Genomic DNA, 14,816 nt, shown 5'->3' with positions numbered 1-14,816 from the left:
GCAATGAGTACTATGTTCTGTAAAAAATGCCTAAGGACGCTACTAGAGTATGCTGAAGGTGGTTATAAACTATCCTTCTGAGATCAGTTTCTTGACAGTTGGTCACAATATCAACCAAACCGTTACTGAAATATTCATTACAATTCTCTTTGCCTTCTTAAGTGATCTTAGTCATATTAAAATAGCCTTATTATTAGGAAGAATTGTGAGGGCAGAATTCAAACTCTCTTCAACAGGCACTCCCCTGCCACCGGGACTCCATCAGCATTTTGATAAGCTTGTGTCAAGAAATGATGCGCCCCTGGCTAAAAATTACTTATTTAACAGAGCTACTAAAAAATTGGGATCTCTCTCTTTAAACGTTTGACCCCGAGGCAGAAGAGGAGGGGTGGGAGGGAGAAGGAGAGAGAAGATGATAATCGCTTTAGATAACAACCTGACTCATGGTAATAGCAGCCTAATTGCTATCCAAGTGCTTTTAGCAGGAAACAGCCACACCTAGAGAGGCACCTGTGCAGAGGAAGATTAGTTTTAAATGGAGGAAGGACAGAGATACAAATGCGTTTTCAGCTGAGCGCAGTGGAAAGTAAGAAATAGTTGTTTATGTATGTAGAAACTGCCTTAAATCCAAGAGCTACTTTGTACCGCTTCAGGTACGGGGATGCGGCTGGTGTGTAATTCATGTGAGAAGCAAGTACGCTACAGGGCTCAAAATGAAACGGGGATTTATATTTAGGCAGGGAAATGAAAATAACCACGTGTGGGGACGATGTGGTTGATGCTGTCTTCCTGGAATAAATCAGCTTCTGCAGTGATTATGACCCTTCCATGAATAAAATTCATAAATGTCAGTCTGACAACACAAAGTAAGACCTTTACTTGAAAGTAGGTGTGATTACATTAAGCGATCTGCTTGGAAGAAAGCCGCATGAGAATGGAATGATTTGTAGTTGATTGTTGAATCAAACCTAAGCATCACACAAGCCCTCTACGCACGAGCCGTGCCCCCCAGTTGGCGTTGCAGCAGCTATGGGGTGAGCCCAGTAGAGGAGAAGACATTTCCACGCAGGTTTGGGCAGACCCTCGGGTCCCCGTTCTCCAGCCGCCCTTGCCTTTTCCCGCGTGGGTTCTGAGAAGGGAGGCTGCCTGCGGGTCTCGGTCACAGCCTTGCCCTCTTCGGGGGGGGGGGGGGGGAAATCACGAGCTGGATCTCTGAGTAACGGGCGATAAAATGTTTTTGCATTTTGCGTTTTGTTTGCGCAGGACGCGGTCCGGGGAGTGGGAAGAGTTGAGTGTTAGAAGCGATTATGTTCTCTGATGAAGGTGCCGGGTTTTGCAGCAAGGGTACTGATTATGCATTCAGCTCCGCAAGTTGCTTTCTGCTACATCTTTTTGCTACTACAATTCGGTGATGTGAATGTCAGTAGGCAGCAACAAAACCCCCATGTTTTGAAAAGCCTGAATCTGTACCTGTAGGACATAAAAACTACTCTATTTGCTCGCTTTTGCTGTACTCGACAAGCAAAAATCTATTTCCATAGATTCTAGTGTATCCTTTTATTCTAGGAGAGTTTCAAGAGATTTGAGAGATCTGTTGGTAATGGAGTTTGCATGCAGAGCACATGCATATGCCTCTGCATTACCATGAAGGTTATTTTCTCTTAAAAATAGCATTTTTTTTTCTATTTGTAAATTGCATTTGATCACAGTCTAGAAGTATCATATGCCAGAAATTATCTATCTTGAATTGCTGAATAATAGTATTTGGGTATGCTGCTATGGCAACAGATGTACAGTCTCTGGATTCACACGTCAAAGGTTCTTATCGCAACTGGTTTTTGGATACCCCTTCATTGCACAAGCAGGAAAATATACTGAGCTATCCCAGTAATCTCTGGAAAGACAGCAGCAATAGAATAAACTGACATGTTTACTACTTTACATGTGTTTCTGAAATATACATAAAGGCATGCCTTATATAAAAAAAAAAAAAAGAAAAGAAAAAGAACACAAAGACCAAAAGGACACTGTGGAATCAATAACGTGAAAACATCTTATGAATATTTATTATAAATTAGTATTTATATTATACTGATACTTAGAAACTCAGCCAACAATAGATTGGCATTGACAATACGTTATACAGTATACAAACTCGAAGTAGGTAACCCTCCTTGCCAGAGGGCATCTTTTTTTTTCTTCTTCTTCTTCTTCTTCTATAAGACTTAGTGAAATTTTACAAAAAAGGACCTTCCTATTAGAAATACATCAGGTTCAAATGACCTTGACCTATGATACACAGCAATGATCCTAACAAAAGGAGGGGTCAGCCATGCTGCTGAGCAATCCGTTTCAGCTTTCCTTCTGCATTCAAAGGAACTGTTCGCATTAATCAAACGGGCTTTGGATTAGCCCTTATTTTTCAATGTGTGATTCTCTTAACAGAGCTGAATTCTTCTTCCCTTTCCCCCTTTACTATCATCGCTGTCCCTACACGACCACTCCGCGGCTGCAGGTCTGTAAGCAGCTGGCAAAGGTGACATCTGTCTGCGATCCCAGGTCACCAGCGCCCGTTGTTATAGTTCGGTTCAGTGCAAAACCCACAGGTATACACGCACGCTCCTACTGATGAAGTCTGTTTGGAAACAGAGTTTGTGCTTCACAAAAAGGGATGGTAGCTTTTGAACAGGAAGACACCAATTAAATAATTAGGGTTAGTATAGAAGAAACCGTGAAGTGTCTATCCCTTAATATCTTTAAGAACAAATTATAAAAACTTCTGTGAGGGATGTCATAAAGTAAAGACGTTTGGGGCAGGGAGATGAACTAGATGACATCCTAAATTCTGTATTTCTGTGGCTCTGCCATCACTGCGTTTGTGCTTGCGTGGGCATAAGCCTTCGCCTCATGCAGACACCAAATGGAGGAAAGTTGAAATGATTTGTCAAGCACGTGGGGAAGAAAGCGAACACCTGAGCACCTGGAAGAGCGTCATATGCCCTTAGTCATTTTTTTACAAAACTTTTTTAATGTCTGAGGCTCACTAAAATAAGCCTTTAGGGAAAGACTTTTTAAAAAAAAAAAAAACCCAAACAATAAATCATCTGGTCCACAGTAGGGCCTGCACAGGACAGATATTTTTGCTTGCTTAATATGTACTGGAAGGTTTAATTTAAGTGGTAGTTGGTGGATGCATTTTTATGAAGCAGAAAATTGTCTTAAGAAACTAAAAATTGACTTTGCGGAACATAAAAGCCTTCTGACGGCAGACATTCAAATACTATGCGTTAGTGTGGCTATATTGGGAAATATGCAGACTGGGTGTGCTAATTTCTGAGGATATTTTTTCACTGGCTATTTGTAAGAAGCGGCTAATGACAATGTCTTTGGCCTTGGTGGTCTCCATATTCCTCTCCCGTGATATTTGCATGCTGATTTGATCTACGTTAGTCATGATAAGCTCCGAGGCCAGGATCTGAGTGGGGGATGCCCTGTTTGCTGTGCTATCCATGATGTACTGCTTATAGAGTTCCACCAGCTTCTGTTCGAGGTAGTCGTTGAGGGCTGAGTCGGAGAGGGGCTGCTGGTGGGGCACTAAGCTCGCCAGCCGCCAGCACGAGGAGTAGCCTTGGACCGGCTTTCGGCTGGTGTCGCTGGAGATGGGGACCTTCATGGACTCCATGGCGGGAGGAATCTCCGAGGACTCCAAGAAGGGGCCTAGGCCGCTGTCGCAGGTAAAATCCGTCGTGACTGAGCTAATCGGCACCACGTAGTCCCCGGCTATATGCAAATCGTTGTAGTTCTTGCAAATGCTTTTGCAGGAAGACGGAACCAGGTAGGTGTCTTTTCTCGCCAGCCCCTGGCAGACATGCGTAGCTGGAGACGGCTGCCCAGCGGGCGCGGGGTGCTGTGTCGGCTGAAGCAGATTATCCTTCTGCCTTCTGCTGTGCTTGCTACCTCTAGAGCAGACTGAAGAAATGCACCTGCCAGCAGATCGGCGTCTCTGAAGGAAGCTTCTTCCCTGTGCTTCATCCGTGGAAGAATAATTAATGGACTTCATTTCATACACCACTTCCTCAGCCGAACTCTTGCTGTAGAGCTCAGGGTTCAGATCTTCACAAAGGTAGGCGATTCCGTAAAGGTAACCTTCCGACAGCATCCTTCGCCAAAGGAAAGGAAGCACCGGCGGACAGAAAAAATGGCAAGAAGAAAGCGTTAGTTCATTACAAACTCATTGAGTGGTGATTACACTCGCAAGTCTGTTACTAGCTGCGGAGAGATATTTCTGATTTGGACATGAACAAGAGTGTCTCTGTCTTTCTAGAGGACTTGAGTCAGTGAGTGAAGTGATCAGCGAGTCCTCCTGTTGTGCTGTTAACTCAATCACATCAAAGCATATTCTGTATAACATAACGTATGGCATGTCCACTACATCGAACGACAAGTGAGTTGGGAAGAGAGGAACAAGAAGTGGTTTGTTGTGGTAATAGTTGCTGTAATAGCTTACACTTAAATATGTATATTTTTGCCCTTGCCTGCAGTAAGAAGCCAAGGGGTTTCCCCCTTTTTCTCATATGCTTTGAAGCAACTTTTGTTGTGTGTGGTTTGTCAGCTGCCTCTGAACTATGTTGATTTGAGATTCATATTGAGAGTATCACCCCTTCTGTTCCAGACTAATCAATGGCTCCGTGTGGTTCCTTTTTCATTAAAAAATCTCAGATTATTAAATTAGCACTTTGCATTTCTGCATGCCAAGCAGGATGGAATTAACTGTCTCTAACTTTTAGACATGAAAATGTCGGTGGCAAAAGCAAGGCTTTTTGGAGGCATGATTTATCTGGACTGTTTTAGACACCTAAATTGAAATAAGTTGAATTGTGCCCTAGATTTGCTTATCACTCTCCAGTTCCTATAAAAGGATCTTAAACTGACTACCCTAGATGTAGAAATCCGCAGTGTACTTTCAAAGAGACATATTTCAGTGCAATGCACAGGAAAGTGCACATTTCAGAAGTACTCCGGCTTCTTCACTGTTGGATTAGTCGTGAGTACCACCAGCTCTGAAATCAGTTTCCATTGCGTTTCTACAAAGACATGATCAGGTTCCAGCAGTTGCTAACTCTCTCCACTCTCTGAGCAGGCAGCTCAGCCTCAAAAGCTGCGTAGACATGTTAGTAATGGAAGGCAGGACTCGCTAGCAAGGACACACATGCATCTGCACATAAGTAAATGTTCTGCCCAAGCTTTAGCAGCTCCACTACCACAGAATTGTTCTTAAGTCCACCTCTGTGTCTTTTTTTTTAACAGATGTCAAGGAGACGAACAGTGGGAAAGATGTCCTAATGAAATTGTGTGGTCCAGCCAAGAGAAAGTAAATCTTAAGTAAAAATAAATTTAAATGAAAATTGTTTTTTTCTTTCTATAGTACAAAATATCTTGTGTGATAGAGGAACAAATAACTTGTCCTTGTTTCACTAGCGAGTACTTTTCCTCATTTACTGTTTAATCCAATTATATCATTTTAATCCTTAACAGATATTGTCTCTGCAGATATGAACATATGTCCCAGTTATTTGACAGTTTGCCTGTCTATTTCAAAACACCCGCTGTGATGGAGCACCAGAACGGGAACATCTTCCCACAAGCTGTGAATGGGGAGGTGGCAACTCTCTGGCACTGTCAACTTATCTTTTCCAAGAGTGAAAGGACTCTCATTTCTAAGTAAAGTATTTCATGTGTCACAGTCGCTAGTGCAAAACGCTGCAATAATAATAAATGTTGGCTAAATCCTGTCTAAGCATGGATATAGACTTTACACAGATGTTAGGAAGGAGACAGAGTAAGAAAAGACTTTCCTCATGGGGGGGAAAAATTGCTTCTGCACTATGAAGAAGAAGGTTGGAGGGAAAATAAACTTCCTTCAGAAGGGAATATCCATGGAAATTAAATGTGTCCAAACACTCGCTTTGGTGACCCCGGATCCCCTCTGCTGCTGCCAGTTGTGTGAGATTTCCCACAGGCAGGTAACATTTAGTGAAAAGCGATCTATTTACACAAGAGGGGGAAAAATCATGTTTGGGGCTTGGCATTCCTTGCAGTATGCTGCTGTTGCCTTGCTTTAGGTTTTAGCTGTGATTAAGGTGCCACCACAGAAATCTTAGCCAAATGCTAGAGCTACTTGGTTATCGACTCATCCCCCTCTCGCTTCTGCTTCTGTTCCCCCCTTTTGAAGCGCAAAGGCTGTTCCCTTCCCCCTGCTATCCGTGGCCCAGATGGCTTTATTGCAAAGTAACCACTAACTTCAGCTAGCATGAATCTGGAATTGTTATACGCTTATTTCTATGCTTATTTTTAAAGTGGATTCTGAGAAATGAGTGGAAATACAACATATGGCCTGTTCGCTGCTCCACCAACGTACGCAAAGCCAGTTGTGTTCAGGTAGCATGTGACACTTCTGTCTTTCCTACTGCCCAGATGTATGTTGTTTCTGTCATAAGGTGATACATTAGGGAAATGAAACTACTGGTTTCATTTCTTTGTAATGCATTCTGCAATACTTATTTTAAGAGTTTTAGAGCACACTGTCTGAGACAGGAGTGGAAACAAAAGAACTGGCAAATTCAAAACGATTAGGCTCCCGTCGTGCTCAGGAGTTGTGTGTTTCGCTGAATGAGTTGCAAGCTTACCCTCTGAAGTTGGCAAGGGCTGTCGCAGTAATCTGATTGTTCCCAGCTCTGCGAAGAAATCTGATTGAAGTCTTGATAGGCAGTGTTGAGAGCCTGAATGCAAAAGAGAGGTGTGTGTATCTCTGGTCCTAGTACTTCACAGAATATATACCCCTGTCAAGTTGTTAATCCATCACTACCAATGACTGGTCATGCAATTGGGTCACCTTTAATTCTTGCATTTTACATCTGATAAGGATGACAGTTTCCATTAATTCTGCTTTCTCGTGCCCCTTCTCTTAATCCCTCTTCCATGCCACAGACGCACATATACACCAGGATTCCAAGCGTACGAGGATTACATCTAATGTCTTTCAATATTTTGGGTTTCATGCTCCTTAAATTCAGATTTCACTTCCCTCTTTCTGAAAATAACTGCATGACTTTCGTTGCACAAGGAAAGACAGTACCCGTTACAATTCTGATGTGATGCATTTCGCATGTGAGGTGAACAAAGAGATTTTTCCTTGTGTGGCTACTGTCCTGGCAATGGGAGCTGACTACGTTCTATCTAAGCCTAGCGGAGGCAGAGGGAGAAGACTGTCTGGTTTACACTGTCTTTTCTATCTGACATAGTCTTTATTACTGTCAGAGGATCTTAAAATCCCATATGTCTTGCCTGGGGTTTTTGTTCAGTTCTTCAGCAGAAGAAAAACCTAAAGGTGGGATGAATGTTTAAAGCCACATGGAGAATTCAGTAGTATTGCCACTATTTTCTGAGTGGCAGCAAATTTGCTGGGTTATAATGCTTGGAGATGGTGCCAATGTTTGCATAAAGACCTCAGATTAGAGTCTGGGAGCAGGCAAACAGAATGAGAGTTCTTGGCTCAGGATAAGCAAAACACTTAAGGAAAGCCTGAGAAGTGTACACAAAGAGATATGATAAATTGTGTCCTATAAAAAAACCTGAGCAAGATGAGAAGTTGCTAGGGAGAACAGAAGAATGTGGTGCCAGCTAGGATCACAGCTCAGTGGGGAAAGGGACATTCTTTTGCATTGCAAAAGGAGGGGATGGAAACTCATAGAAGAGACAAGCTTGTTTTGAATATGTCTGGCTTTCAGATCCCTGAACAAGGCTCTGAATGGCACTAAAGTTGTGCTGCTGGTAGCTGGAGTTCAAGTTTCATCACAGGCTATATCTTACATTCTAGCTGACTTACTAGATGAGACCCCAGATGACAAAGTCTCCCTGTCTCGAGGGAACTCAAATCCTGTGGATCCATCTGTAGTATTTTTTCCCTATTTTAAGAGACGCTTTTTCAGGCTGTGGAGATACAGACAGATCCCTTCAGTGAGGTTCGGGATCTACCTCAGATTGCAAGACACACATGCAAGAGTTCACTTGGCAAGCAGGATAGGCTGGGGAGCCAGCCTGCGTACGTCGCAGGACCCACATCTCGCTTTCCACTGGGGCTCGTGTGAAACAGCTCCCAGGAAGCCTCAGCGCAGCCAGCGTAGGGAAATCAGGGGAGTGAAGAAGGTAGTATAACGAGCTGTGCATATGGATGAGTACAGCCTTTCCTTAATGCCTGAAACCCACAGATCTTTGGTATCTGAACCCCATTTGTTAAGGGCTATCTCCGATGCCCAGGGTAAAGGTGATGCTGAGGACACTAAACTGCGTGGTGAGGTAGACGCGTCAGAAGGGAGAGCTGTCTTACAGAGAGACCTGGACAGGCTGGAGGAGTGCGCTAGCAATAACAGCGTGAAGTTTAACAAAGACAAGCGCAAGGCCCTGCGCCTGGGACGACATAACCCCAGAGACCAGTACAGGCGAGGGTTTGATGTGGCCGGGGAGCAGCCTTGCTGAAAGGGACCTGGGGGAGAAGAAGCTGAACGTGAGCCAGCAGTGCGCTGCTGCACCAAGGAAGGCAAAACAGATCCTGGGCTGCATCCGCAGGGGCACTACCAGCAGGGATAGAGATGCGATCGTCCCCCTCTGCTCGGCACTTGTCAGGCTGCACCTGGAGTACCGTGTCCAGTTCTGGTCCCCACTATTCAAAAAAGATGTGGGCAGACTGGAGGGGGTCCAAAGGGGGGCCACAAAGATGATTAAAGAGCTGGAGAACCTGCCCTATGAGGAAAGACTGCAGGAGTTTGATCTTTTCACCCTAGAGAAGGCTCGGGGGGAATCTTATCAGAGCTTTCTAGTACTTAAAGGGCATCTACAAACAGAATGGAGGCTCGCTCTTCACAAGGAGCCACGTGGAGAGGACAAGGGGCAATGGGTATGTTATTATTCCCATTCTAAGTCCAAAACACGGCACTATACCAGCCACTAGAAAGAAAATTAACTCTATGCCAGCTGAAATCAGGACAGGGTACAAGTTGCACTAGGAGAAGTTTCATTTTGACCTAAGTAAGAAAGAAATCTTTTAGAATGAGAACAATCAATGACAGGAACAACCTCCCCAGGGATGTGGTAGAGTCCCCATCGCTGGAGGTTTTCGAGATGCAGTTGGACAGGGTGATAGATAATCTCATCTAGGCTTCCTTTCCCACGAAACGTTGGACCAGATGATCGTTCGAGTTCCCTTCCAACCTGGGCAGTTCTATGACTCTACGATTCTACAATAACAGTGGCTGCTATTTGAGGTAGGAGTTGGCCCACTTTGCCCATGGCAGAAGAGAAGAGGAATAGCTAAGAGGTGCTTTTGCACAAGCGGCGGAACGCTACCCGCTGCGTGCGTAACTTCCTCTCCCCGCTGCTGCTCTGGAAGATCTGGGACCTGTGGGACGGTGCCGTGAGGCTCTTTCAGCAGCGGTCATGAGCCAAACCCTTTCCCACAGCTCTCTTCACTCGGATCTTTTGGTCTTCTCACAGAAGAAAACATCATTTTCTTTATTCATATGTCAAGAGTTCAAGACATGCAGGAAAGCTAGGAGTACCTCTCCCATGGGGGAACATGGGCTGTCTTGGGGGGAACGAGTAGAGTAGGTTTGAGAGGATAACAATCCTGTATTTCAAGACTATGAGGGAATCTCCTTGAAGGACAGGCTGAAGGAAGAAAGTAAGGAGAGACATCTTCCCCAAGAACACATTATACTTTATATGTCTATTGTACTGTTGAATGTTCTTGTCATACCAGTGTCTACCCCTTTTTTTAATCATGCTAAATGGATGGCAGAGAGCTTCAGGAGCAGCTGGTTTCTTTCATTTAGAAAAAAAATACATTCTTACTCTATGTTTGAGTGCTGTTGTATCTTTAAGTGGAATCTGGGGGGACAGGCTTCCATAAAAATACAATTAAAACTGTATGTGGGTAAATACAGCTTCTTCAGCTCTCAAATAATTTCCCATCCAAGTCCATTTTATCAGTTCAAGTTCCTTGAAACTTCGTACAGACTAAGCTTGGTTCATCATTTTCCACACTTTTCTTAATCATCTATACCCATACAAAGTTGGTTTAGGACATCATCAATCTGGTTTGATAGCATTTTACATCTCATATCCACAGCTGTAAGCAACAACGTGAAATGTGAGGCAGGAAAGGATCGGGCTCCACATTCGTAAGGTTGACTTGGCTACATGATATTTCTACACTGTGCTTTTATGGCTTTCTGGGGTGGAAATCATTTCATCTTTCTGGACTTCTGTGTTTATTTTAATGAGTTGTTAGTTGTTATCATGACTGAACTATATGGACTGCAGTATTTTGTATCTAAGCAGTTGAAGTAAAGGGGAAATAAATTCATGCACACTCTTATAGAAGAGAATACACTTTCTAGAAGTGAAAAGAATAAATGGTAAAGCAAGACAGACAGAAAAGGCTGAAGGGGTTTCCCAGGAGGAGTGAGGGAAATGGTGCACTAACGAGCATTGAAACGTTAGTCACATCTGCTGTAGAGTACAAAAAAAGAGGGGGGAGGGTGCATGTTGTGTGTGTACACACATGTCAAGCTGTGAATTTGCAGTGAACCAGGAAACTCACTGTGAATCAGGAAAATACAATGATAAAGCTTCTTTGTTCATACTTTTTAACATCATCTTGTTTTCAGAGAAGTCTCGGCTTCTTTTCTATGAACTTTTTTTTAATAAGATGCCCATGTTTATCTATTACGGTGCCTATTTTTATTTCTAATCTACAAATAGAGTACTCCAAAGACATTATTCAGACAGTACACTAACATGAACAGAAAGATCAATAAAAATACCATAATTATGACAAAAACAACACACGTGGTAAGACTCCCTTTAAAAGTACTCTGAAAAACATTTTTTAGTACGATTTTGCGAAAGACTTTAGAAATATCAGAGGAACAATTTTGGGGGCATTTTGAAGTTGCATTGCAATCATGGTCAGTCACGGTTGTGAAGATGGCACTTTTGAAATGTTCTCATCACTTCTTAAGGCAGCAGAAACTGCATGTGGACAGTGGCTGAGGCTCTGCAAACACGCACATGCCTTCAAAACAGAAAATTCACAGCTTCATTTTACCAGCTACCAGCTGTGATCTCACACAAACAGAACGAAGCCACTTTGATAAGCAAGAGCAACGTTTTCATACATTTATATAATGCATAGTATATTTTAGTTCTTACCTCCAAGGATACAGCAGCTGACCAGGTACAGAAAATTCGTTGTCTTCTAACCAGTTTAAAGCTTCCCGTGAGTCTGTCCTACCCCAAAATGCAACATTCTGTTTTTATTTCCTTTTTAAATACACTTCTAAGATGACATGTGTTTTATTTCTAATCCTCTATAGCACAGAAGTATAGAAAGAAGGTCCCTTAGGAGATGAGGGGGTTTTATAACTGACTGAACTGCAACACGCTGAACTCGCTTCCTCTTTTATGTCTAAATGAAACTTTGTTGTGAAACTATGTACTGTTAAAATAGCCGATTGCAACACACTCAGTCCAGGCAGATGGACTTCTCTTTATTAACTGTTATACAAAAGAAAAAACCTGGTGAATTGAACAGCTAGAACAATCTTAGAGAAACTGCTCATTTGTCTGCAACTTACAGCGTACCCCATTTCAACCGCTATCTATCGTTCTCCTTTTAATTGACACAGCAAGGCATCTAGACCTGTCAAGATTGTCATGCCAAATAGGAAGGAAGAGCGAGATGCCGAAGCAGAAATGCATTTCACAGCAGGCCTACTTTGTTGTCTGCAGACCCTCGTACATCGCAGCTTCCACCGAACAGCACAGCTCAGCTGGTTTATCAGGTTTTGCTTGGTATCTATCCGCAAAACCTGTGACGAGGAAAGTTAGACTCGAGGTGCGCGCAGTACCTCGGTGCCTGCCGGACCCAGGCAGGCAGCTTGTCTTTGCAGGGGCAGACTGTGAAAATTCCTCGGGCAAGCGGGATAAACCCTCCAAGCTTGAGCTGTATGGGCAGTGAATAGGGCTTTGAGATTGGTGTTGGAGGATTATCCCTTAAAGGAGAGGGGACAAGTACGCTTCGAAGGATGTAACTGGACTGTTGGAATTGATCCCAATAGGATGTACAGAATTTGCTTAAAAAGGCATCATCAGGCATCCATACATTGCAATAATGAGAGAAATTTATTTTCATTCTCAGTGTATTTTAACTGCCTTACTGAGGACATATTTCTTTTTTTTTCTCAGAAGCCTCCAACTCTGCCAGCCAGAAAACACATTGTAGTACAATGCTTCTATTAACATAATTTTGCTAAATATTTGCTGGGATATGATGTATGATTGGGACTAGTATCCAAAGTCATCTTAACCATAGGCATGGAAAAAGTCCATATGTCATATGCCCTACCTACGCATCCCTAGCTAATTCATACAACAGTTTAATCAAATAATATCGTACCCAATCATATGCTATGCTAGGATCAACAACATCTAAAAAGCACAAAAACTGGACAAAATTGGCAGTTTAACGCAAATCTCAACAGATGTCTTTGCTGTAAAAGCGCTCCCTGTGGAAACAAAGCTACTGTAGTAACAGACAACTCTTTTATGCTTAACATTAATATTAACATTATTGTATTTTTTTCTCTGATCTTTCATCGGTGCTATGGACCAGTCTCAGGCCTTGTCAAATTTATACTGCTCCAACACTTTTTTTCAGTGTTTCCATATCTGGTTGAAATAGTGTTGAGGGGAGCAAGAAATAAATCACTAGGAAGTTTTACCTCTTCTGTAGATCCAGAGAGCTCCATATACACAGGAGCTCAATATTTCTAGTTAGACTGTTGGGAAATAACTTTGGTAGTATAAAAAAGCATTTCTGTAAAGGTCCTCAGAGAGTTTTCAAAATATGTTTTAAATCATCTAAATCCATGTAAAAACAGCAAGATACAAACGGACAGGTTTTTGAAAGTAAGAAGGGCTTCCACAGCCAGAAAAGCACAGCTATCCAGAACCACTGAAAAATCAATCTACTTTCATAGAGGTACCTAAATATGGATTTAAGACTTACCTTCAGGCACCTAGATTTGGAAATAATAATTAGCCTTTTTTTTCCCAGTCATGCACATGTAATGTTTTCAGTGCTCTAGAGGAAGTCAAACACTGTCTGTATTTCTGCACAGTAGCTGCATGTGCTTATGGAAGGGAGATGTAGAACTGTCATTGCCTGTCATATAAATTGCACATTAACATCCTGACAGTCCAGGCTTTGGGGACACTCGTTTATTCTAGTGATCTTCTCTACGTTCGCTCATGACCTTGGAAGGGTTATCCTCAGCTAAGAAGCATTGTCCTATATGAATTTTTAGGTTGTGCCTTATCAACTTTCTGAGTGTAGCACTCTAAGGGCCAGATTCAGAGCTGAATATATTGGGAGACTAAACAACATAGCGGCACCTGACCCCTTTCGCCAAGATCCCCGCATGTGCTGTGCCTCCTGCACCCAGCGGAACAGGCATGAGAGGAGAGGGAAAGCTTCAGCACCTTAGGGAGTCATTCAGTCAGCCTCTTCATCCGTAAATGTAGCTCAGATTGTCTGAGGACATACCACCTTATTTTTGTTGGTGTACTTTGCTACGGCAAGTCCAATGCATCAAGAATGTGTTATCCCCACCCCCAAAAAAGAAAAGAAAAACATTTCAAGTAAGTTGCACAATTCCCTGTTTCCTTCTCTACCACGTTCCTTCTACTCCCAGGGAGTTTCCTCTAGGAAACTGCTTTAATTTTGACCCTAAGTACATCTATCTTAGCTTTTTATTTCGGTTCAAGAGTTTATTTTCAAAACAAATCTGCCAGTTGTATGCCCTCACCGTGCTTTGGTTTGCCTCTTGAAGCATGTGAAGCAGATTCCTTTTGGATGAAACTCAGCAGGAGGATGCACACCAGGACCATACTTGAAATTTGCCGTGGGCAAGTTTCCTCATGGGCTTTCATGGGACCGCAGCGGAGCTAGTCCAAAATACTCTCCCCAGGACACACAGGCCATGGAGGCAGAGTTTCAGCACCAGCTCTTTCGCCGTCCACATTTGCTCCGAATGTGATGCACTATTGGTTGATGTAAGCAGAACAGAAGAATGTTGCCAAGGGACTCATCTGTAGGACAGTGCTAGACAGTTTATCAGTTCTTCACCAAGTAACCCTTGCCCACCGATGCCATTCAGCTCGTGTGTCTCAATATGTTGTAACTGATAACGCTATGCTGCCATAAACACAAGAGAAGGCTGAAGTTCCTTCTGTATAGCTACAGGCTCCGCCACTGAGGTTCGGTATAAATAAATCTCTGCTTAGCCTGGGCCTGTTTTGTCAAACACTGCAAAGGCAGCTGCCTGTCACTTGTAGGTGAAATGTTTGTATTCTAGAAATTATAAATCGGGAGCCTTTGAGAGGACCAATATCCCCTAGCTTTTTGTTACAATTAATAGTAGGAATAAATGCAGAAAATAAATCAATTTTCCTGTACATATATTCAAGCAGGTATGTACACAGTAAGCTCTATCAGGTTATCAAACAATTTTAGCTCTATCCCCATTTGGTATGTCTGTACCATTAAATAGGAATTTTGAAATCCAGAAGGTTAAAGATAACACCTTAAGATTATCACCTAGTTTATAATTACTTTGTGCAATATGACAAAGGGGATATTTTGAATCCTTTTGGTCTTTGGAAGGGAAGAGGTTATGGGAAGGAGATAAGCACATTAT

The 14,816-nt window shown here is 42.8% G+C and overlaps 1 protein-coding gene across 2 annotated transcripts; it reads right to left on the bottom strand.

The window, feature by feature from the left end:
* Nucleotides 1–2,039: 2,039 nt before the first annotated feature.
* On the bottom strand, nt 2,040–11,536 carry TASL (TLR adaptor interacting with endolysosomal SLC15A4). Of its 2 annotated transcripts, XM_030021002.2 has the most exons (3): nt 11,269–11,536; nt 6,687–6,779; nt 2,040–4,160 (listed from the first exon to the last, which is right to left on the bottom strand). In XM_030021002.2, exon 3 carries the CDS (start codon nt 4,157–4,159, stop codon nt 3,281–3,283), a length of 879 nt encoding a protein of 292 aa, XP_029876862.1. In that variant the 5' UTR covers nt 4,160; nt 6,687–6,779; nt 11,269–11,536; the 3' UTR covers nt 2,040–3,280. The 2 variants fall into 2 exon arrangements, with proteins under 2 accessions (XP_029876862.1, XP_029876863.1); XM_030021003.2 differs by lacking the exon at nt 6,687–6,779.
* Between the last annotated feature and the right edge of the window lie 3,280 nt (nt 11,537–14,816).

The sequence above is a fragment of the Aquila chrysaetos genome, chromosome 7, assembly GCF_900496995.4.
Source record: "Aquila chrysaetos chrysaetos chromosome 7, bAquChr1.4, whole genome shotgun sequence".
In the NCBI taxonomy this organism is placed as follows: domain Eukaryota; kingdom Metazoa; phylum Chordata; class Aves; order Accipitriformes; family Accipitridae; genus Aquila; species Aquila chrysaetos.
This window is presented reverse-complemented; position numbering and strand designations above follow the sequence as displayed.